The sequence below is a fragment of the Odontesthes bonariensis genome, chromosome 7, assembly GCF_027942865.1.
Source record: "Odontesthes bonariensis isolate fOdoBon6 chromosome 7, fOdoBon6.hap1, whole genome shotgun sequence".
Taxonomy (NCBI): Eukaryota; Metazoa; Chordata; class Actinopteri; order Atheriniformes; family Atherinopsidae; genus Odontesthes; species Odontesthes bonariensis.
This window is the reverse complement of record NC_134512.1, coordinates 35,767,521-35,792,441: the sequence shown is the minus strand read 5'-3', so window position 1 is coordinate 35,792,441 and position 24,921 is coordinate 35,767,521. Positions and strand designations below refer to the sequence as shown.

The 24,921-nt window shown below is 40.2% G+C and overlaps 1 protein-coding gene across 1 annotated transcript; it reads left to right on the top strand.

Moving 5' to 3' along the window:
- The first annotated feature begins 831 nt into the window (after positions 1-831).
- On the top strand, positions 832-24,331 carry calb2a (calbindin 2a). The gene is made up of 11 exons (XM_075470697.1): positions 832-1,022; positions 5,469-5,545; positions 5,628-5,717; positions 7,799-7,879; positions 11,265-11,321; positions 15,119-15,196; positions 16,460-16,515; positions 16,644-16,683; positions 16,818-16,871; positions 21,665-21,736; positions 23,601-24,331. The coding sequence occupies exons 1-11, from the start codon at positions 929-931 to the stop codon at positions 23,715-23,717; spliced, it is 816 nt and encodes a 271-aa protein (XP_075326812.1). The 5' UTR covers positions 832-928; the 3' UTR covers positions 23,718-24,331.
- The last annotated feature ends 590 nt before the right edge of the window (positions 24,332-24,921 follow it).

Genomic DNA, 24,921 nt, shown 5'->3' with positions numbered 1-24,921 from the left:
AAAACATTTCTAACAAGAGTCAACTGGAATAGATTTCCATTAAATGCAAAAAGGGAGTTTGTGCAGCTCTCATCCAACAGCTGGGAGACGCTTTCAGAAATACTTGCCCTTTCGCTCATTACACCATTATTACTTCGTCTTGAACATTATCACCTCATGCAGTGACTGATTGCGATTATGAATCTGTGTCTTTGCCTGCCCCTCTGCACAGTAGACTGGTCATTAATGAAAAAGTGCCCCCCTTTACTTCCCCCACTTTTTTTTCTTTCTTTTTTTTACATAATTTACATTTGTTATGTGGGCTAATCACTGGTGGCTGGAGGCTGTGTGGGAAATGTGATTAGTGTGTGAGTTCTAATTAAGTCTGTGAAGCCTCACACACAGTGGCGGACGAGCTCGGGGAGCTGCACGCTTAGATACACACAGATATAATCTGGAGAAGAAGGAAGGAGCACACACACACATGCATGCTTATCTTTCAAAGCAAACAGTATTTATGGGAACTCGCATTCATGCACGTGCGACAGATCAAACACATACCCCACACAGGGGATCTACTGTAAAGGAGAATGATGCAACGACAAGTTGATCCATCTGCATTTTGCTGGTCTTCCCCACACACACATCATTCCGTCCACTGCAGTGCCCAAGACGTCCTATCCAACAACTACATCCAGCTTGGCAGCACACACACACGCGCACACACTCACGCGCGCGCAGTGACGCTGACTCAGATGGATGCTGTCGGTGTCCGTGCGCCCCATGCGGCGGTGCAGCGGTGCTGCCGCTCCTGCGCAGGCGTTAAAAAGCGGCGGGCGGCGCGCAGGGGCCACAGTGTGGGGCGTGTTGGAGCAAGAGACACTGAAAAGTTAGGAGAGGATTTTTTTCTGGCGTCTGACTTGCAGCAGCATCCGTCGAGAGCATCATCATGGCAAACAAAGCACAGCAGCCTCCTCACCTGCACCTGGCCGAGGTCACCGCGTCCCAGTTCCTCGATATTTGGAAACATTTCGACGTGGACGGTAGGATTTGTTTTTTCCTCCTAAAAGTTTATTCAAAGTCTATTTTTTTGCAAATATACTTTCTTAAATGTGACTTAGAATGCACCCGGTGAAAGGAAGATTGATGGGAATTATTCAGGAAAATGTTGAAAATAATTATTTTCATAATATGGAAGGGATGTGAATTGGGGGGGGGGGGGGGGTACATGAAAGGATATCTTTGGTAGACTGAAAAATGTCGGAAATTGTTGATATTCATGCACCTAAGGTCACTTTTGCTGTCCTGAATGACTCCGCAAGAGGTTTTTATGAATGAGTCGTCGTTCTCTGCATTTGCCAGAATAAAGAAGTCAGAAAAATAAGTAATTATGTGATTATAAAATGTTTAACTTTTGACTTGAGAGCATCGAGAAAGTTTAACGGTTTCAGGTGAATTTTTTATGTTTTTTTTTTTTTTTTTAATCAAGTAAATTCATTAAAGTCCCAGTTTTTAAGAAAGAACGCACTGGTATAATGTTACTCGTGTCATTTTTGAGTTTATAAACTGTAAACTGCAAATGAGACGGTGATTAAAGCGGAGTTTACAGGGTAATTCTTCTGTTTCATCAGCAGGATTCACGCACGCTGCGCGTCCTGTAATGGTACACGAAGTACCGTACTGTTGCAGCCTTTTCACTTGATGTGCACACTGAATTTCAGTGTCACTTTGTACTCAATTTTCCATTCATTTTGTGCCTCATTTTGTGCTTTATGCGGATTCAGTGACTAAATTAATGATCGTCATGATTTAGGAGTAGTGCTGCTTTTATTGATAAGTTTCCAAACACAGACAGGCTTTTTTTTTTTTAAGTTTGTTTTGCCTTTGCCTCTTCAGTGGAAATAACTCAGCTTAATGATGGGTTTATGTGATGTGACGTTTGGAAACGGAACATTGATCCATGGAAAAAAAGATCAGCAGCAGCCCATCACTGCACACACGCACACAGATCAAGAGAATCTCAGTCCTGATCGGGTCTGAGGTCCCTCTCAAATCTGTCTGTTCTGTCTTTTTTATCTCAGTCTGCAAACGTGTCAGTGTGCATGCATATGTTTGGCAGCTGTAATCTCAGCCTGCAAACACACATTTTTATTTCATGGAAGGTTTGCAGAGTCTTCTGTGGTTTGAGGACTTTCTGCACACTGATTGACAGCCCGAAAAGTCCACAGTCCTCAAACTAAGAGGAAACCATTTTTTGGTATCCATTAAAACTTACACCCACCGGCCACTTTATCAGGTACACCTGTTCAGTTGATTGTTAACACAAATAACTAATCAGACAATCGCATGGCCGCAGCTCAATGCATTTAGGCATGTAGAGGTGGTCGAGACAACTTGCTGAAGTTCAAACCGAGCATCAGAACGGGGGAGAAAGGGGGTTTAAGTGACTTTGAACGTGGCGTGATTGCTGGTGGTCTGAGTGTGTCAGAAACTGGTGATCTGCTGGGATTTAAACCCACAACCATCTCTGGGGTTCACAGAGAATGGTCCGATAAAGACAAAAATATCCAGTGAAAATGCCTTGTTGCTGTGAGAGGTCAGAGGAGAATGGGCAGACTGGTTCCAGCAGGATAATGTCACAAAGCTCATATCATCTCAAACTGGTTTCTTGAACATGAGAATGAGTTCCCTGCACTCCAATGGCCTCCACAGTCACCAGATCTCAGTCCAACAGAGCAGCTTTGGGATGAAAAGGGGAGATTGGCTTCATAGATGTGCAGCCGACAGATCTGCAGCAGCTGCTGCAGAATTAAGGCAGTTCTGAAGGCAACCTTTTACTTGCAAGGTGTACCTAATAAAGTGTCCGGTTGGTGTATATCTTTAACTGATTTACTGAATTGGTTTGGACTGAAGGGTCAGCAGGAAATCAAATACCAAACCAAATAGACAATGTTTTTGTTAGACACAGGTAAAAAAGTAAAATCTTTCATGAATGTTAGACTGCGGAGTATGTGTGATGAGACACCTCTGGCAAGTTTTCAGTTTTGCTTGCTAGTTCTATGAGATGTGTATTGCATCTATTTGTTTTACACACATACTCCTGGGAATTCATTGTCAGCATGATCTGTTTTGCCGACTGCACACAAGCTGAAACATTTTCTTCAGGGAAATCAAGGTGGGATGAGGAGTTGGGTGGGGCGGAGGGGCTCAGCAGCTCTGTATAGAGAGAAAGTTGTCATGTCTGTTGTTGGTTTAACTCACCAGCCACCCAGGTGTTTCAGTCTAAAGTGCTGAGCTATTTTACATATTGCGATTTGCAATGAGCCACTTTGCAAAACAAATACAACCAGTGAGCATACACAGATTTGCCTAGAGTGTTTGATTTTTGCTCTCGTTATTGGGAGAGTCGGCAGAAAGAAAGGAGAGCTAATTTTTGTGCTCAGACTGAGTAAACATCTCTGGGTTGCAGATAAAAATACACAGGAGGCGATGCACCCAGAGACAATCAAACCACATATTCCCTTGTTGGCCAATGATCAAATCTCGGCTGGATTGCATCCCTCTGCAGCTCCTCTGTACGCTCCCCTCTCATCTTTCTCTGCCAGGATTTGTAATTCATCCCCTTCAAAGCGTAACGAGAAACAACCTCAGTTGTTTCTGCTAATTGTAGCGTATATATGCTGTCAATTATTTCTCATTGACCTGTATATGGAGATTTTAAACACAGCAAAATCTAGCTCCTGAACTGACTCAGCTGTGATCTCGCCACAAAATATTTAAATAGACAGGGCTACACTTTCCTTTGAAAGGCAAATGCATTTTATATTCGCTTTAAATATGCACTCTGTGTGCACAACTGCCCACTTTGAGAGTTTTACCATGTTGTGGGGGTCAAATTTTAGCATCAAAACCAGAAATAAAGCTTCTTTACCAGAGTCTCCTGAGACTATAGTGAAGCAGAAGCCTAAAGAGTGAGTATTTGGACCAAAAGGGGTTTTGTGAACCTTTCCTTCTTGACGTCGGTACATGCTTGAAGTGCTCGTGGAGAAAGCCCACCAAGTTGGAAGAAACCCTCTCATGATGATGAGGTGTAAAACTAGTCATTTATTTTAAAAACAAAATAAACAGACATATAGTGTTTTAAATGTGTGCAATGTGTGGATTTAGGGCAACACAGACATATACTAATTAAACTGAGGCACTTGATATGTTTAACTGAAGGGAAAAAATAATCATATTGCTGGTGTTTAAAAGCTGCTTGGAACAGAGAGTACTTTTGAACAAGCACAGTGCAATAACTGACAGATGCTCCCATGCACAAATGTGATGGGTGTGTGCATCTATTGCTGCATATCCTGAATGTACAACAGCGCCTCAGCATAATCTCCTAGTAAATCTATTTCTATTGTCATTTTTACTTAATTCGCCTTTTAGTTCATCACGTTTTCCTCCAGAACACCAAATGTCAATAAGCCCCAGAGGATGGAGGCTGGATCGCAGCGAGGCGTTTTACTGTCCCACTTTATTGAAACATCAGAGTTTTTATTCATGAGTTTTGATAACATCACCAAGAAAGGCACGCGTGCGTGCACAAATGCACACATTTCCGCTGACAGAACAAAGAAGGCTAAGATGCTGATTGGATTTTAAAAAAAAAGGAGTTAAATCAAAAATGGCAGAAAGACGGCACGTGAGAGGGAGAGGGAGAGGAGAGGAAATGGATGGCATAATAATCTTTGTTAGAGTTTAATGAGGCAGCGTTGCCTTCCAGGGTTTTATTGAAGCAGCCAGTCCCATCGTTTGGAGCCATCTGTCCAGCCATTCAGCAAGGTTCTAGATAGAATGTTGGCACAGGGTTGCATACTACCTGGGTGAAGCAAGCGGACTCGTTTGTCCTCTGAATGGGTACTGTCAGGACAACAACACACCAGGAATAAGAATGAAATAAGGGAAAGATAAGGGGAAAATAAAATCAACTTTATGGCTATGCAAGATGAATTTTCTCTGCTAGGATCCAATAAATATGATGTAATATATCTTTTAGTAACATCCAACTGACTCAAATGACTGAAAAGCTCTTATTCTTCTTTAAAATACGCCGTTGTTTATCATCACAAGAGCTTATATGACTTGATGGAATCTCCATTGAATGCGCTATTGATCTTTATGGAATAAAAGAGGCTCCCTGTGGGTCATCACCTAAAAAATCTAAGAGGAGCCTTTTTCAATTTAAAGTCTGTCCATACAGTCCTGTGAACACAGTCTTTAAGGAGTGATCAGTTTGCATCGCGTCAGTCAATAGTGGAATCTATTAGAGGGGAAGGATGAGAGTTACTGGGAATGGGCTCATGTTTGAATCAATGCAAGGACCAAAACTGAGCCAAGACGGGATCTGTTCGACACTGTGACCAAATCTGCACATATGTCCTTCTTCAGTTCCATCAGCATATCTTTGGTGTGATGTAATATTTTATCTGTCTGTGCCACAGGTAATGGCTACATCGAGGGAAAGGAGCTGGAGAACTTCTTCAGGGAGCTGGAAAGTGCCCGGAGAGGAGCCGGGGTGGTGAGTTCAGGGGCGACGGATAAATCACAGATCAGCTCTAACCACGTACGTTTGACTTATTATCTGTGCAAATGTTTTGCAGGACCCTTCAAACCCCATATTCAGAGAAAAGATGAAGGAGTTCATGCAGAAGTTCGACAAGAACAAAGATGGACGCATTGAGATGTCAGAGGTAAGTCTGTGATATCTCAACATATCAGTGACGATGACAGATTTTCATTAAAGCTCAACACTGGACTAAACGTCGTGCCAAGTCCTCACAGGGTCAAAGTGTTAAACATGTCATGTTGGAGGTGGATGGAAGCAGCTAAAAAAAACGGATTTTTCTCATTCAAACTTGTTGATTTGAAATACAGTTTGTATTTCTTGTATATATAATGATTTCTTCATGTCGCTGTGATTGGCAAAGCTCTGCATAAGGTTATATGACACAAAGGACTGTTAATGAGGCGTCAGCATGGGATGAGTAGGGAATTCAAATGTGATGACCAGAAGCTTACAAATCACTTTCAGCACAACGCAAGCATGAACTGCGTGTTGTTGTTTTGATAGATAGGCACAAATAGGTAGGGATTGTTGTTTTGAAGATCTTACTTGCAGTGAAATCAAATGCAAATGAATTTGAGAAATTGAGTTATTAGATAAATAACAGCACAATATAAACTGTCCATGGTTCTCCCTACACCTCAGCTTTTGTTCTCAACACCTGAACTGAATTCACGCTGCGACTCATCAGAGAATCAATCTTGTCAGGCTGCAGGCTATCTGATTGTGGTCAAAGCACCAAAGTGCGACCAATTAGAGTCCAATATTGGCAGCTGGAGGTGGGTTTTAGATGCGTATGGGTCACCAAAGGCAACTCCTTTTCACTGATTAGCTCTACTCGTAATGCTTTGCCAATCTGATTCGATGAATTCACTTGTTATGGTGATAGATGGTTGTGTCATCTGATCACATGCCTGCCCTTTTCCAGACAAGTTCAAGTGAGTTCAAAATGTTCGTTGTTGTGCCAGGAGTGAGATTAGTCTATATTTCAATATCAATAAAGTCAATATTTCTGAGAGACTGACAGAAACAATTACCAGGGTTATGTTCGTTCCTAACAAAACCTGAATAAATCAGGCTAAAGCTCCTTAAAGAATGCTTTATCATTTTATTTGTTTAATCAAAAACATGATCACATTAATCCACAACAACCCGCTAAACCACACTGGGTTGTAATGAATTAAATCAGATATAGCATTAAAGACAACGGATGGAGTCTTCTGGCATAAACACAGCCAGGCTGGTAGTTTCTAATAATTTAACTAAGCAAACTAGCTAATTGCTCTAACCTCATGTTTAGTAGAAAATTCATATTCCTAAAAACAAACAACAACCAACTACAATGAACTTTAGAGAAGTTTTTTCTGCTCTTTGCTGATTGTGAGAAAATTGGAAAAAAGAAAGATCATTCACAAAGCCAAAAATACACTCTGAGAGGCTTAAGATAAGATCGATCTTCATGATGGTCTGTGGAGTAAGAGTGGGAGATATCTCCCCATTCCTTCATTTTCTGAGTGGAAATGAAAGAAAATGTGAGAAACAGTTTCCACAATATTAATAATCTGCTGCTGCCTCCAAAGATTCAATTTAAGATTCAATATAAGTCTTTGTCTGAATACCATAAAGCATGATTTTTAATAGACGTTTCCAACGAAGGTCAGGAATATACTTGCTTTTTAGACACCGGTTCATAGAAGCAACTTAATAGCTAATGGCCATAATTATTCACATACTTGCCAGTTTACTACTCCTATTATTGCAGGATTCCACTAGAGGGCAGAAAATATGACTCAGGCCAGAAAATACACACTACCTGCACCGTCCCCTCTCTGTTTCTCTAACATTTTTCTCAGTGCATTGACATTTCCAAAATGGTATTGACCTATTGCATCGTCACAAGCATATTGCTCAGTGTGCAGTCGAAAAGACACACAGAGGCAGATTGGCCCCACACTGCCCCTACTGGCCCCACCTACACACTGCAGCTTGAGAAATTTAGTGTTTATTTTTGAGGATGTGCACAAATGCACGCTCAGATAGCCATGATAAACACGTAATTAAAAGCAAATTCCTGGCCTTAGGCATGGCCCGGCTGCTCCATTATTTATGTGTCAGTTTGAGCTCCCCACTCTCCATCTCTTCTCTCCCAGTACATCCACTCCACCATCTTGTTCTCACCACTCTCGTTTCCCTGTCATTTCTCTCTAGCTGGCCCAGATTCTCCCAACTGAAGAGAACTTCCTGCTCTGCTTCAGAGAGTTTGTCAGCTCCAGCGCTGAGTTCATGGCGGTAAGTCTGTTTCTGAGCTCTCATGGACCGACCTGTGCCTTTTTCAGCTGCTCTTTGTGGTCATTTTGTCAGTTCTTAGAAGCACTTTGGTTCTTTTTGAGCAGAAGCTTCTTGTTCACTGTAAACTGTCATTAACTCGAGTCAGTCAGCCTTGGACAGCTTGCATTTTCTCATCCTATCTACCAGGTAATTTCATAGGTTAATTCCCTTTGGCGGTTAGTGGTGTACCAATTAGTGACATGAAGTCTGGAATAAAAAGACGTGGACTGCTGCCCTCAATTGCACATGGCTGCACATGTCTGCTGTTGTGACTGGAAAATGCCATATGCTGTTTTTGAGTATAAGCTGTAACTTTTACTTTAAATCAGGTGACCACAGGAACACAAGTGACTGGTTAAGTAGTCGAGCAGAAACAGAGGCTGACATGCATGACGGTTAACCAAAAACAAGACAGATGCTGCTCTAGAAACATAAAATAAAAGTTGATGTAAATGGATAAAGGAGCAAATAGTTGCCAGGGTACAACTATAATATTTCGAGTACCTGCTTCCAAATACAAGTGAAGTCTGAGAGGAGTCAGTTAGTTTTATTTCAATGCAAATTTAAATTGAGTTGTTTCATGATCAGTAAGCGGTCGATCTCAATTACCTACAATGTAAATGTTACTCAAAATATGCTTGTAAATGTCAGTGTGCCGACAACTTCTGGGTCATCGAGGGTAATTTTGAGAGTGTCGAACTGAATGTAAAGGAAAATGACCGATTAAACTTTATTTTAGACTGGGAGTAAAACATAGAATTAAATCCTTTCCTTTCATGTGTTATATAGTTCAGAAAAATACCTTTAAGATAAGTTTTTCCAAATTTTTTTCCAAAGAAAGGGCCGAACTCCATAAAATGGATTTTGTTTCTAATGTCCAGGTTCTTTCCTGTGGCCTGTTTAGCACAAACCAATCAGAAGCTCCCTTAAGCTGTTCAGTTTTTGGCAAATTGGTAGACCAGTCCGAGCAGGTTTAGTATTTCCTGAGGATGGTTTTAAAGACACAGGAGTGGTAACAGAGCGTTTCAGAGGGATGGTGATGTGAGGTGCTACAGCAACAAACATAATGAGAAAGTAATGAGGCTTTTGAACAACAAAGCATGTAAAGTTCTTCCCATGAATAACTTCCAGAGTCAATGAATAAGCAAAAAATAGACCATAAATTCTGGTCTAAGAAGCATCTGATGCAGAAAAGAACATTTTCAATTTTTTCATATTTTACTAAGTTTTTCAGAAAAATGCTGTCATATTGCAATGTTGGGCCTTGTTGGGAGCCCATTTACTGAATGAATATAATATGCTAACGTTGCTAACGCAGCACTCATACTGTATTTCTAAAGAACTCTAGTTAGCCTGTAATGCTCGATACGTATCATATTAAGAAGAAAACATGCAACCCCCAAGAGTACTTTAATCCCAAAATTCAAGAACATTCTCACCTCTCACTGACTTTTAAACCCTTTGCCTGAATCATGCAACCAGCAGTTATTTGGGCACACAAATAACTCTCAAAAGCTGATAAGATCCAGTTTAAAATGTTGCTGCAGAAAGAATTTTAAACACTGCAACCAGAAATAACTAATTCCTTTATTCACTTCTTGTTAAAACTCAACAATGTGACAGAAAAAATGCATTTAAAATTGTGATTTTTCTTCAAAGTTATGTAACGATTGGTGTTTTGTCCATTCGTGAACCCCAAGTAAGAAGTGCAATGACCTTAGTAACCGATAGGTAACATGTGACGTGCACATGCAATCTTCACTACCACCTTAACTGAATCTTATAATATTGCAACATACATCTAAGAAAAGTTCATCTAATTCTCTAGTGTGATGATTGCATTCATAGTAACTATGTATTTATCATGCTCTGGACATTGTACTTTAATATACAAAATATAACAAGACCTATATACACTTTTACTTGTCAATAGCATAATGAAGCTAGTTTGACCCACTGACTGTTAAATGTCTTAAGAAGAACAAATTTGCACTTAGAAGAGCGAAAGGGATGTTGTGATTTTACAGCTGTAAAATATAGAGTTAAGCTATCATTTGTAGAATTAGAAATCTTGTTATAGGCAATGGCAGATGTTATTTTGGCACAATTTGGAATGACACATGGAACTTGAATTACATTACAGCGTTGAACTCATAGCTGTATATTTAAACCAGCTACACGAAGGAAGCTAATTAACTGTAGAAAATGAATAACTGTTGCCCCAATGTCTGGGAAGCTCAGTAAAATGTTTTTAAGCAGTCAAATGGACAGAAATGACACATAAAATGAACTATGAGTAACTATTCATTTGCAAAAACTACCAGAAAAGATTAAAGTCTGTCTGTTTCTGTCAATGTGCAGCACTCAAGTTGGATTTTTAAAGCATTTACATGAAAATGTCTCAAGTTTGAGTGCCTCTGTGAGTTTTGAATAATAAATGACTGGTGAACAGTTACGAACAAGAAGACCTTCTAAGAAGGAAATAATTTATTCCACCAAATACCTCCAGAGGATACAGTAAGAGAAAATGGCAGATTTCATGTTGAATCTGCTGCCATGAAAGAATTGAGGCAATTAGAAACCAATTACATGTGAGGAAAGGGCTCTCCTCGTCCTCCGTGTCTTATTGAGACAGAATAACGAAATGAGAGGAGGAAAACGAATGAGAGGGAAGGTGTGGGGAGGGAGAAGGATACAAAGGGCAAATGAGAGAAAGTGGGAATAGAGAGGCCGTAAATGTAATGGTGAGAAGTTGAGGGCCAGAGTTTGAGAACATAAAACAAGAGAGGGGGATTAATCAGTCTTTGTTGAAGGGTGCTGGAAGGGGGAGCAGGCAGATAGGTTTTTAAAGGGTTAGAATGAGGAAGCAGAACCTTCTATTTTCAGAGTCATGTATAATGGATAACACCACTGTAGCTCCTCTCTGCAGAGCCTCATGTAGGAGGAGAAGAAGGGGGTAGGCCATCCATCTTTGATAAGGAGGCCTTCTTTGGACAGGGACAGCTGCTAGATTAAAACATTCATTAAAATGACTTTCTTTCTCTCTCAGCCTCTCGTCGCTCTGAGCTCTCTATGTGGGCGAATGGGCTTGTATTGAAAACTGTATGATTACAGTGATGGTGCCGGCTTTTCAGGTCGTTACCTCTGGAACGATTTCTGCTCTGCAGCAGAGGAAAGCCAAACTCCTTCCGCAGTCAAGCGGCGAGCAGGGGGTCGATCGGAGAGGATTTGTTTGTGGGGAAGAAATGTAAATCACTGTGGGGAACAATTGTTGTGTGCTTTGTGCATCAGTGCTGAGAAAGACCTTGTAATGGAATATTTCCTGTGTTTTCCTGATCTCTTGTAGGCATGGAGGCGATATGACACAGATCGCAGTGGCTACATTGAAGCTAATGAACTCAAGGTAGATAAGTATCATACTCAGATTTAAACTAACTGGGAAAATAGCTGTCATGTCATATTTAATCTTCATCCTCCAAAGCCTTACTTACAACTATTACAAATACTTTTTATTTGTAAATCCGATTACATTGTCATACTTTGTCTTCTTTTTCTCCTTCTTCCCTCCACTCTTACCCACATCAACACACATCCACTGACAGAATACAAACCCTAAACTGTAACCATCTCCACATTTCCAGTGTGTAGTCGTTGTGCTTTGACTTACATGCATATTTGTTAATGTTATGCCCAGCTTGTGCATGTTCATTTGTTTACAACAATAAAAAGAATGGAAAGAAAGTGGCCTTTAACAATCCTCTACATGTTTTTGTGTCATAATCAGTAACTACCCTTCTATTTTGGAAACTATTTTGAATTTATGGACTAAAAGGGCTTAGAAATGTACTTTTCTTGCCAAGAGTGAGAACAGAAGACAGGCAGAACTCTCGTGTTTGTACACTAAATATAAAAGTAAATTATATGATGAATTAGCCCTAATTCATCTGCATCTACGAGCAGAAAAGCATGCTTATGCGACAGCACACCTCCCCTGTGTGCACAGATGTCCTCCAATCATGATTTTGTGCCGCTGAGAGGCAGAAATGCTCCCTCATGACGATATCTTTCTTTTTGGTAATACTATTCCGCACTTGCATCACTTTTAAGCTTTCATGTGCACGGCATTTGAGACTAATTAAATGCAACAGCAGATCCAGCAAGGCATCACTTTAGCTTAATTTGAGGTCTGGAAGCGCTTCGCCAAGAAAGTAAAACATAGGTGACAAATTAAAGGGAAAAAACCCACAACTTGGACTCTTCTCGATTGGATATTGGGTTGCCTTAATTTGATTCTTTGAGTTGCTGATTGCAATTTTGTTGGCCAAATGCGATTTACAGTTTTGTTTTTGAAGTGACGTGCAGGTTTAGATTTTCTTGCACCCTAACTGAGTGGATTAATTAATTAATTAATTGGATTGTGCATAATTAGTGCTTCAGGTGACTGAAAAGAAGTGAAAATGAACTCCAGCTTATTGGTTTTAATCTAACAAGGCAGAGATTACAGCTCTTTTTATTGTTGTGTCGATGCTTTTTGCAGCACATACATTACACAAAATCTGTGTAATTTAACCATTTGGAACAAGGGGACGTTTTGATTAAATTGGACTGAGTGAAGATGAGGTGGAGTGAAGTTTTTTGTCCAAAGCCTGTTTTGATGCGCTAACTCTCTTCACAAAGGAACAAACTGCAATCTTTGTGAGTTCTCTGTTAAGTTCAGAAATGCAAACTTCTCCCAACTATGACACAGTGAGTGATCTGAGACTGAGCTTTTGTATCCATAGAGGGCACCGATCATCGTTCAACCTGAACTTAAACAGAAACTGGAGTAACAAAAGCCTTTCTATTGATAATGAAAACCAGACATTTCCCCTCGGCTGACGATCGACTGGTGGATCTTTAGTTTCAAATCATTTTGTGACCCCTGGTGCCCTGTGAATAGAGACATGGATATTGATCAGCATCCCAGCATAATGCCCCCACAGCATAACAGCACTGGACTCGAGGTCCAAGATTTTAAAATAGTATAAATCAGTCAACCAAAGGCCCCACAACTGAGACTTTGGGATCGTGTAGTACGAAATCGTACAGTAGATAGTCTCAAAATAATTTCAGTTTCTGAGACACTGAGGTGGTAAATGTAAATATCAGTGCTGACTTCTGCAGCCACAAACATTCGACTATCACAGCACCATCTCTGTCTCCTCAATAATAGTCTCATGCCGTCATTATGGGCCACATGCAGCATGGAGTGGGATACAATCTGGCCTAAACAAACACATTTTAACCCCAACTGTTCACACAATAAACCCCCACAGGCAAATGTTTGCTTGTGCATACGTCGCAGTATTACCTGTAAATATCCCCATCATCTGCCGTTTTATTTTCGTTAAAATGCCTGAAGTATTTAACCCTTTTGCAGACACTAAGATATTTGTCTTCTTTGATTCTACAAATCCTGATAACATTCATCACTGAGCAGATTCTCCTCTGTTTTCCTTCACGTCGCACTGCAAGCACAAGCATCAGGGACACCAAATGTGCACCGTCAACCGCAGTTACTGACCTGGTTTACAGACGTTTTCCCCACAGATCTAAATGCAGACGTCACTTCAGTAACTACTTAGCTGAGAGGTCTTCCTGCTGCTATTATTCATGCCCCGACAGTGAACACCCCTTTTAAACTCACTTATGGCGACTTTCAATCACATTTCACAGTACGATAAGGCCCAGCTCAATATGGATAATAGGAATTTCATCTCCTGAAAATGTTTTTTTGTCCCGTCTGGAAAAAGCTACGGCATGGATTTGTGAGCTTCCGTTGTTGTAACAAGACACATTCTTAGATGTATTATTACATCATTAGGTCGTGGTTAGTTTGCCGTGTTGACTCTAATGGCAATTCTCTGTCCAGTCAGTGGGCCACAATATCTTTATGCTGCAGCTCACTGCTCAATAGACTAAAATAAGGTAGCAGTTAGCCTCAGCTAGCCTCCGTTAGCATCAGTTATGTAGTTTTTCCTTTTACAATTCAAAGAAAAACCAATGAAAACATGATTAGATCTTTTCTTTTTCCTTAACTTTATTCAAAATCAAAATAAAGTGGGCCTGCATAGCAGTTCAGTATAATTCACAGGGCATTATCTGAAACTGACATCATCATCTCATTTAAGTGAGTAAACACATTTAGCAAAATCTCAACATGATGAACTGCTAAACTTTAATCAACTGAATGAGGCTGTTACTGTTAAAGCAAAAAAGCAATATCCACTGAGAATTTTTCTTTAAATACATGTGAGTGTATATGCGAGTCAAGCCAGGAGAGTTGAAAGTCTGCTTCACAGATAATCTCCCAATGACTACATATGTTTTTCATCAGGTGAGGATTCAGGTGCCCTCACTGATTACCTAAACGTTATTCACCTCAACACCTCTCGGAAAGGTTGTGCATTCCCTTAAGGGAGCGATAATGTGGTCATTGGCCACGCATCACGTGCAGATTAGGCTGCTCTTGTTGTTTCGGGTGTCACGTTTCTTCCAGCTGACCAGGTTCAGATGAGTTACTCAGGTGTGGCTCTTACAAAGCTTTGGAAACATGCAGAGGGGACGCCAGGCGCCAGACATGTGTCTCGCCACAGAGTTGTGAGCAGTTGTGGAAAACATTGACTCAAGTAGCGTCATAGTACATTTGATGTGAAGCAACTTGATCTCCAACATTTTAAAAGGCTGCTATTTACTGTGAAGTGAAGGTATTCTTTTATTTTACACAGAAAACACAAAATGATGCCGTAAATCACCACATAATGAATGATTCTGTCTTTATCCTCTGTTTTTACCCTCATTAAATCATTTCATCATTTTCTTTCTGTTTTTTTTTCTTAATTCCAGCCTTTCTTTGCTTTTTATACTCTTATTATATGACTTTTAAACTACTTTTAGTTATGGGTTTTAATTCTTCTCACTGTCATTTCTGACTATCTAGTATTTTAACTTTGATATTGCAGTTTTATCTTTCAAAAACTCATGAATATGATATGTATAAATCTACAAAAAAACAGCATCTACGAATGCATTTTTGAATCTTGAGCCACATATTTTACCCCCTGCACTATTCTTCTACATTATGCACGATGTTAAAGTAATAATGAAGCAGTTTCACTTACCTTTTTCTTTTAATCTGCCTATGTGTGCCTCCCTCCTCAGGGCTTTCTGTCAGACCTGCTGGAGAAGGCTAACAGACACTATGATGATCAGAAGCTGCAGGAGTACACACAGACCATAGTAAGACCATTCACACACTCGAACACACAATGGATGGATAACACTACTGACACATCCAAGTATATGCTGGATATATGGAAAACAAAGCTCAGAATTTTACCAGGCTTAGTTCAGTGATCCTCAGTGATGGAGGAATATAGAAGTAAAGCACAAAGTAGGTGCTTGTAATGCTAAAGCAAGACGTATTATTGAATTATGCAGAAACATTGAAAGCCATTACAGTCTTAAAGAAAGCTGCCTGCGCAGCGCAACGTCCATTTGGTCGTCCTGTTGGTGGCAGCAGCGCTGTGCGGCTGAGTGGTCGTGCCCCATCATGTCCTGCAGGTCGTCTGACTGCAGCCCAGATGCTCGAACATCTGCTTCTCTCTCGACGCCCTGGAGCTCAGCTGACCTGATTCTCTGAAGCTTGTCTCCGCGATGCTCAAAGATGAACCTTTTGTTTCTTTGTAGTTGCTTCAGTGCAGGAAATCAGATGGAGATTTTGTTCCATATATCTCCCAAGAAAAAAAGTCAAATTTAGAATTACAAATGAACCTAACATTTCAATCAACACGTAAGTTTTGACCCTTGCTGCACTTTGAATCAGGAATCTTCTAGCCGTGTTGCTGTGTTTCTGATGACTCGGATGATTCCTTGATTATTAAATTTGTTTGATAGAATAAATCTTGCAGGATTTGACAGTCGGGCATCTTCAATGTTTGTTTTAGGACACTGTAAAGTCTTCACTGAATAAAACTGGGACTCTGATGGACACCTATGCATCAACATGCGTACATTCATAAACGTTTAGTAGATTTTTTTCATTGCAGCAGGGTAGATGCATGATGGTGGGTGGAGCTTGATCAGGCCACTGGAGCTGACCAATCAGAACAGACGTGGTTGTAGCTTGGTTAGCTACCGTTTCTACAGGAAATGAGTGAAATTGCAGAGGCTGATAACACTCTTTGAGCCATTTTATTGGGACTGTTTCCTACGTGCCTTTTGTTTTTCTCTTCTCTTGATGTAATAGTTTCCTTCTGGGTTTTTACTGAAAAATATTCCACAAATTTGCTGGATGGTTTAAAGATTTATGGACGGTTACTTCACTGGTCCTCTGTTAAACTTCCAGAACTATTAAATAAGTTGTGGATATATAGAAAAAAAAACGTGTCTACACATTGAAATTCTTAGTCAATGAAGCTCTACACTGTGTATACATATAAAACACCTTTCCTTCATTTTCTCCTCTGTCGCTTCTCATTTCTGTCCTGCTTCTGTTTGTAGCTCAGGATGTTTGATCTGAATGGAGATGGGAAGCTGGGCCTCTCAGAGATGGCGAGGTAATATGCAATTTCTGTTCACAATGTAAATGTTGAATCACATTTCCTCCTGATGCTCATTCATTGTCAGCAGATTTGAATAATTTATAAACTTTTGTGTCCACTAATGAAATCGTTCTCTTCCACAGGCTTCTGCCTGTTCAGGAGAATTTCCTTCTCAAATTCCAGGTATGTAACGGTCAAACATGAAACATTTATGCACAATTTACATCAGCAATACATAAAAAAATACTCTTATCTTTTGTAACCTGTGGTTTTTACGGTTTGTAGCCTGATAATAAAGTCAAATCCTGTACTTACAGGGTGTCAAGATGACTTCTGAGCAGTTCAATTCCATCTTCACATACTATGATAAGGTAGGTGATGTTCTGTGCAAAGAGGGAATCATTATTCCCAAATGTAGCTTTTGTTTCACTAGATTTCGGTCGTCCGTGTATTTTAGCAGGATGCTTCCTTTCATGAGTTCCTTTCTGAAACGCTTGGGAGCTCCTCAGACAAACATGCAACTACAGCAACGCTCTGCAGACACATTTGATAATAAGTGTTCGTAACAACACCTCCCTCTTGTGTTGCACGTATGAGGACACTGTTGTTGAAAGCTGATGAAATAACAACTTGAACTTTGTTTAAACATCCATCTGTTGGGAATACGGTTTTAATTTGGCCAAGTTGGAAAAATGTTGCAGTAGCTTGAGTCGAATCATTTGGATGACTGTGGGGTGTTTGTTTAGGAGCCTTTTGTTAAAATCATCAATATGCAAATTCTTTATTTTTCCACCCAAGGCACTCCCCGTCCACCTAGGGAAATGAGTTAGACTTGGCACACCTGTCCCTGAGTAAACAGCTCAGGGTGGTTGAGCAGGGGTTCAGTTAATGGCCATATTTTCCACATTAGCGGTGAATCGGTGGGGATGGACTATGGGGAGCAACATGATACAAGATGGGGACAAAGAGAGCTCTGCAGCACATCTGCTCAATCATTTTTCATGTTTATGATGTGTTATGAGCTTTGTGAGCCTGAGGGATGCACCATAATCTATGTGACTTTAAAAGAGCTGACTCAGTTTTTCTTTAGGAAATAAACAGCTCGTGTGGTGTGGTGCTGGTCTGCTTGCTTTGCTCTTATGTAACAAATGCCCTTTTTCCTTATTAAATTCCTTATTATTAGTGTTTAAAACACTAATAAGGAAACTTAGATGAAACTTAGATGTTTCAGCAGCAGTGATTCAACCGAGTCATGAAATCTTTTAGTATTTGTCTCAAAAACATCCAAAAGGTATCCCATAATGTGTGCAGTCACGGTGGGGAAACTGCAAAATGCACAGTATTATTACAGATATGTAGGTTTCCAATGCATGTTTATCCTGTTAAGAAGTTAGTAAAAAAATAATAGCTCATTAATAACTATTTCATTATAGCTGCATTCTACGAGCAAGTGAATTTATCACTTTTATTTCCTATTATTTTCTTTTTAAATAAATGTTTTTAAAGGACAATAAAGAGGAAATCAATGTATTTTAGGTTTGACTTGGAGCATTACGACTCTGACTGCATCATAATGCATCATAATGTTAGATTTCTAATGTCAAAAGGATAATTGTTCATCTCCAGCGCTAAAAAGTGGCATGGTTAAATGTATTAGTTTAGACAGATTGCTGCCTGCAGAGAGACTCCTGGGTCTGCAGCCGGCTATTTAAACTCACACAGGCTTATGCTCCGTCTTGACCTCTGCGGTCCTCTCAGAAACATCTGATACTGTCTCTTTAAAACACAGCAATCAGAATTTTCTCCTTTTTGTTCCTAAAATGGTGGAACGAGCTACCAAACTTCAGTCAGAGCAAGAGGGTACCGTCTACCTTTCATGACTCTCTTGCTATCTTAATGGCTAAATATAAAAAGGTCTTGAAGAAAACTGTGTTTTTTTGCCACAGTGCAGTTTTTAGACTGGACTGTGAAGAACTCTTTTCTAACAACCTAACACACTTACTTTAGACTTATTTACCTGTAGTACTCCATCTTTTTAAACATATTCAGTGCTTAATAGCTGCACCAGGCTTTCTTGGAGTACTGAAGCTTGAATGCTGTCCTTCGAAGTCTCTGCTAAGTGACTAGATGTAAATGCAAAGCAGTGCACATTAATTGGAATGGCACACGACAGGCAATGCAAATTCAAACAAGAGAACCGAACAAAAACAACTCCACAGATTTAACTGCAGCCTGGAAAATAAATGTTTACATACAGAAACCACCCTGCAGTTGATCATTGCCGTCTGAAATATGCCAAAATAGGATATCTGCTCAGAGGGTTACAATCTACAAGCGAAATTAATACCTTTTTTGATAACTTTTGTACAGAAAACTAGATTAAATCACTGGTCACTGGTTTAACTATTTTCCTTCTTTTACTAAAACCCTTGTGTTTACACCAACATTTTGATTAGTAACTACAAATTATTTAACAGATGAGTTTAACATTCGTTTTTGCAATGTTTCCTATTTGATTATGTAACTGGGCAACATGGACCTCGCTGGCAACACTGAACACACTCAGTGTAGCAGGAACACTACAGGTGCTTTACATGCAAATGAAAAAAAACATGCCTCCCCTCTATTCATGCACAAGTTCTGACATTATTTCCTTTCAGAGATTTAGAAAAACAGAATCAGACCTATTTTTTACTCTCATTTTTCTTTTGAACTCAGAGGAAACAGTTTTAAGTACTTTGAGCTTCCAGTGCATGATACTGACAGATCCAAGTGGAAATCTAAGATATGGAGTAAAGTGAACAACAGATAACAGAGTGGGCAGTACCACTAACTGGAAGGCAAGGCAAGGCAAGGCATCTTTATTTATATAGCGCATTTCATACCACAGGCAACTCAATGTGCTTTTGGACAGGAGATGGGGGTGTTGGAAGGTTGCGTGCATGTTAATGTCTCAGTTCCTCTGAAGGCTTGCATTTTCTTTAGCTTGCTTGCAGAGGACAGGGTTGAATGTTCAATTATAAATAAGCCACTGCAGTCCCTTCATCTGGACACCCTCAGTGAAGGGAGCACTACCATTTATGTGTGTAATTAGTTTATCATTTTGTTTTGAGCGCAGCCCCTGCAGCTCGAACACAGGCATCTGCTGTCACTGGTGCTGAGAGATGGTGCACAGGGCAAAGTGTGGCCAGTCAGCTGAACTTTAACATGGCTCACAGGGCCCCAGCCCCAAACTGTGCACAGACTTAAAAAAGACCAAAAAACCAAGATGGCATGCAACTTAGACAGCCTGGCTGATACCTAAAGTCTCTCTGCTTTCCCATGAGTCTTATATCCTTAAAAATAAATAATAGAAATTAGAATTAGAATGGAAGTAGCACTTGTATTCCCAGGATCTAGGGCACCTCAATCTGGCTATGTAAACATCAAAGAGCACTTGCTAAAAATGAGAAATACCTCTGAAGTCATCTTGATACTGAGCCCAAATGAACAGATCGCAGTCTTATGCCACTTGCCAAAGGCAAATTTCCAGTTATTTGGACTTATCTTTTGGCGCAAACCTTTATAAACATGATGAGAGATATCTCATTAATTAAAAAACAGGCTCCGCAGTGACTTTACAGCTAACCCTTTTTCAGAGTTGTGAATGAAAAGTTGTTATGTTTTTTTTTTAATCATTTGGCTGGTACATTCATGATTGCTGCCATAAAATATTGAATGAAGTTGAGCAGTGGAACTCAGAGTCCAAACATACACCAATTCCCTCCTATTTGAAAAACGAAGGGTCCCTTTCTTGCCACAAAAGGAATGGTGAGTGGCTTGAAAAGGGAAATCTGTGGATTTCCTTTGGTGTCTGACACGTTTATATTAGACTAGAAAGTGAATTAATCATTGTGTTAGTCTGACCCAAACTGAGCTTGCACGTCAACATGTTTGTCCAAACTAAATCTAACAAAATCGAGCTTCTCAAAACTGGACAAACACATCAGATAATGAAGGTGGGAATCAAGTCACTCCTGCATATATACGCTCTGCTAGACCCAATTGGGCCTCGGCGCTCCGCTCAAGTTTCAATGTTCAATCTTTTTTTTGTGTACATAAAAACAGCTGAATTGCCAATAAATCTGCTCTCATTCACATAATTCTTTGGACAGAAACTGGGACTTAAAATCAGCCCATTAAGTCACTTTCCAGAGTGTCGCTCTGCTCTAATAGCATCCTCATTTTTCATCCTCATCTGACAGAATCACCATTAGAGTAAATGGAGCATCGCGTTAGTTCTGGCAGACCACGTAGTCAACGCGCCCTTTGCCTATTGGCTGACGCCGACCCAACCCTTATGGCTCCGCAACCAGCTGTGCTCAATTGGGTAATCAGCTGATGCTCGCAATTGGATGCTGGCATTTGGGGCACTTCATTTAAACTAGGTTTGCTGTCACTGCTTTTTTTTGCTCTCTGCTTGCACCCACCACCTCCCCTGCTCCACCGACTTCTCATTGCAAACAATGTCATACTGTTGTTCATTGTTGCTTGCTCTGTTCTAGGGGGTTTGTTGCCTTTACAGCAAATGGAAGGCACTCCACCTGAGGATGCTGCTGTTCCCTGTCTTGGCTTCCATGGAGCTCATGGAAAAGTCGGGAACTTCCTCCGAACAGAGCCATACCGCCAAACATAAATTGTATGCATTCAGAATAAGCTTCTGAAATTCATATCTGTTTCTCATCTCATTTTGACGAGAGTGGTTCTGACAGAACTTAAAGTAATCTTCTGTGCGGTGAATTCAGCAGTACTTACATCTCCCACAGATACAGGTAGAAGCAGAAGAACATCTTGAATGTTTTCTCACACAGTCTCTCATGTATGTATTTTGGGACAAGGATGTCGAGCTGTAGCGCTGAGTTTCGACAATGTGTTTTTAATGTTGTGCTGTGCCGTATTGCTTGGTCTGCGACAGCGTTGGGAAGATAGTGGGCATCATGATCCAAGATTTAAGAGCTTTGCAGTGTGGCGAAATGACTTGTTATTCCCTTCACCTTTTAGAGGTTGTAGAATGGTGGCTGGTTTTCAGCAACAAACTGACTTTAGAAAGGAATGTAGTGTCGTTTTTTTTCATCTGTTTGGAAATTAAATAATATTCGTGCACTTTCTGTCAACCCTTTTCCAGGATGGAAACGGCTACATTGATGAGCAAGAGCTGGAGGCTCTGCTACGAGACCTGTACCAGAAAAACAAGAAGGTGAGAGGTGGATAATGTGTCTGGCATTACTGTAAATGCTTTGCAGCTATCATGTGTATCAGTGCATACGGTTAACCTGCACCATACAGCACTTTGTTCAAGTTTGAACATTAGTTATAACATCTGGGCCATAATCCAATTTCTCTGCCATTATTTCTGCTCCTAATATACTTAAAACTATTTTAAACACAGCCCTCTATTACCACATGCTATGCCGTATGACTGAACATGCAGCATGTGTTGCAAAATACTGACTGCTCTGGTTCTTAATGGTGAAAAATCTCAGATCAAAAGCTTTAGTGATACCAGCAACAGATCCAAGCTTATTAGCTGTTTATCAGATCCGTCCAGGATGTGTTTAATAAGCCCAAGAGAAATCAGTCTGTTCAGAGAACACTGTGAGAAAGAAAAGAAGTGCTTTAAATCAAAGCACAGAAACGTCAAGGAGTGCACAGTAATGTCCACTTATATTCAGTATGGTTCCTGTAAAGATTCTGCAGACAGAATGCAGCAGTTCAAGAGCAGGAAAAGAAATAACTCATTCGTAATCAGTTACAGCAAGTTTACTTTTAAAATGTCTGACTTTCCTGCAAACCGGGGAATCAAAAGGAACATGTATTAAATCAATGCTAAACCACAAAAGGTAGAATCGTGTCTTGTCTGTTGGTCATGAGTTTCCCCAAATAAACAAAACTTGGGTTTCAGATACTCACCGGTGTTGTGGTTGTAAAGGTTTATCCCTGAAGGTTCGCAGCTACAAATGCTGGATACGTGAGCTCTTAGATTTAACCCGAACAAAAGATTGATTTTATTTTAATTCACTTTATTATTTTTTATCACTTTTGTCACTATGCAGCAATAATAGATGAGTGGGTGTAGATGGTAGGACAATAGATTATTTAGAAACCATTGTGTCAATTCTTGCTCAAAAACAGCTGCCTGAAAAGTAGAGATAATGACAACACAAGAGGCTGTCTTAAAAAAATCAGGCATTTTCTGTTTGAATGGCTCTGAGCAGCCACACAAAAAAAGGGGGAGAGCTCCAAAAAAAGCTGCGTGGAGCGCTTTTCCTCCAGGAGGTCACATGAGCTTTCTCTTCACTGGAAACTGGAGACAGAAAAAAACAAAAAACAAAATGCTGTGTAGGCACAAAGCTTTTAGTGTGCAGGGGGGGTGCTGAAGCACAGCAGAGAGGGAGGGACTTGCAAGTTGTATTCATTCATATTTTCAAGCTAAAGACAAATTTATACTTCTGCTTCAAACCTTTATGAGAGTACCGCAGTGAGGAACACACCAACCTCCCACTTACACATTCCCAAAATTGACAACGTAGAAGTATAAATGCTCAAGACGACAGCCTTTAGTGGACCTTCCTTTCAAGGTCAAATATTTAGTGTTTTCCTCAAAACTCACATCCAACCATGAACTGAGCAGTTAAAGCAACTGAAGACAAATCATACTGGTCTAGTTCTCACTTTTTGCACAGTTTTTAACACTGGACGGCTACAGGAAAAAAAAAGGCTACATGCTCAAAATTAAACAAAATAACAGAAATTTACCCTTCAATTTACCCTTTTTACACAAAATGAGCTTTGCAAGCGCAGGCGCAGAAAATTGCAAGAGCATTACGCTAATTGTTGAGGATGTACACAAGGGATGCTCCAAACAAAGAGGCAGCCGGGATAAACACATGTATCCATAATCAAAAGCAAGTATATTTCTGACCTAAGAATGAATTAATAGAATCCTTGGACAACAAGCAACATTTTGCAGCCCTTTTTCTAGGTTTACATGAATTAACTAAAACCTGTGTATTGAGAACAAAACCATTGATGATTCGCACACTTCCCTTTGTTTTCCTCAGGAGATGGATGCAAAGAGCCTGAAGAGCTACAAGGAGAGCATCATGAGCCTCTCCGATGGGGGGAAGCTTTACCGTGGCGAGCTGGAAATTGTGCTGTGCAGAGAGCCAATTGTGTGACTCTTCCTTCTTTCCTCTTGTATATCTTTGTTTTCTCTGCCTGCCTTGACCTTTTCTCCTGAGACCACACCTATTTCCAGCTGATTGGCAACATATACCAGGTGCATGTGCCAGACACTCCCCTCCCATTCATTTCCCATAATAATCTCCCCTCCTAACATGACCAATTCAGATTGAATGATAAGTGCACTGTCAGCACACAACGACTCTTGTACATGAAAACTGCCCTCTCAAACGTTAGCCACCTAGTTTCACGACCTCAGACTCTCAGCTCGTCCCCGTCCATGCTGCGCCTGACTCCTAACCGAAAGTCCAAACCCGTAACTCCACAGAAAGTATAATCCTTCATCCTTGACCCAGGCTTCATTGTCTCCTTCATTCCCTCACTCTTTCAACTTTGCATAAGATACTCTATATGGATACACAGTCAAACAAAACTGAAGACAGATGTGTTTGATTGCATTTAAAACTGGGATTTTTTTCCACCTGTCTGTCTCTTGAAACCATCTTGTTCCATTGAAACTCATGTATTTCCAGGATAAGATTTTCATTTTCAATATTTGTTTTTGGCTGATATGTCAACTGAAAATATGAATAAAATATCTTAAGTTAAATTTGTCTTTATTATTATATGAATGGGATTTTATTTGAGTATTGATTTCCTTTTGCCAGGATTTTCTGCTTCAATGTCACTCTTACAAAACACATTAGTACTCCAACTTGGCCATAAAATCAAAGCTTCCCAACTGCTGGCTGTTAGCAATCAGATAAAATGAACAAAGGCTGCAAATTTGCGTGATGCCTGATGTTAGCACCTGCAACTTCTGGTGATTTTTAGATTCAAATCAACAGCTTAGCATGCTGTGGAATCAAGATAATGTGTAAGATAGCATTAGCTGCTGCATGATGTTTTCTACTTGTTGCAAGGACATGAAGAGAGGCGATATCACTGAGTCTATGCAGCATGGCATTGTTTGTGTGCTCTCACTGTATGAATAAAACAACAAAGATGGCAAAACAGTCCTTCTCTCCCTTTGAGTTGCTGAAGCAGTCCTGACTCACAGCACAAAACGTGGCTAAAAATAAAGTTTACTTGCAATAGATTTCTTTTAACTAAGCTTTATCAAGTCTAAACATGTCTTGGGGAATAATTTGTGGGTGTGGGAAACGTCCTCTTCTGAAGCGTGGCTGGGAATACTGACCA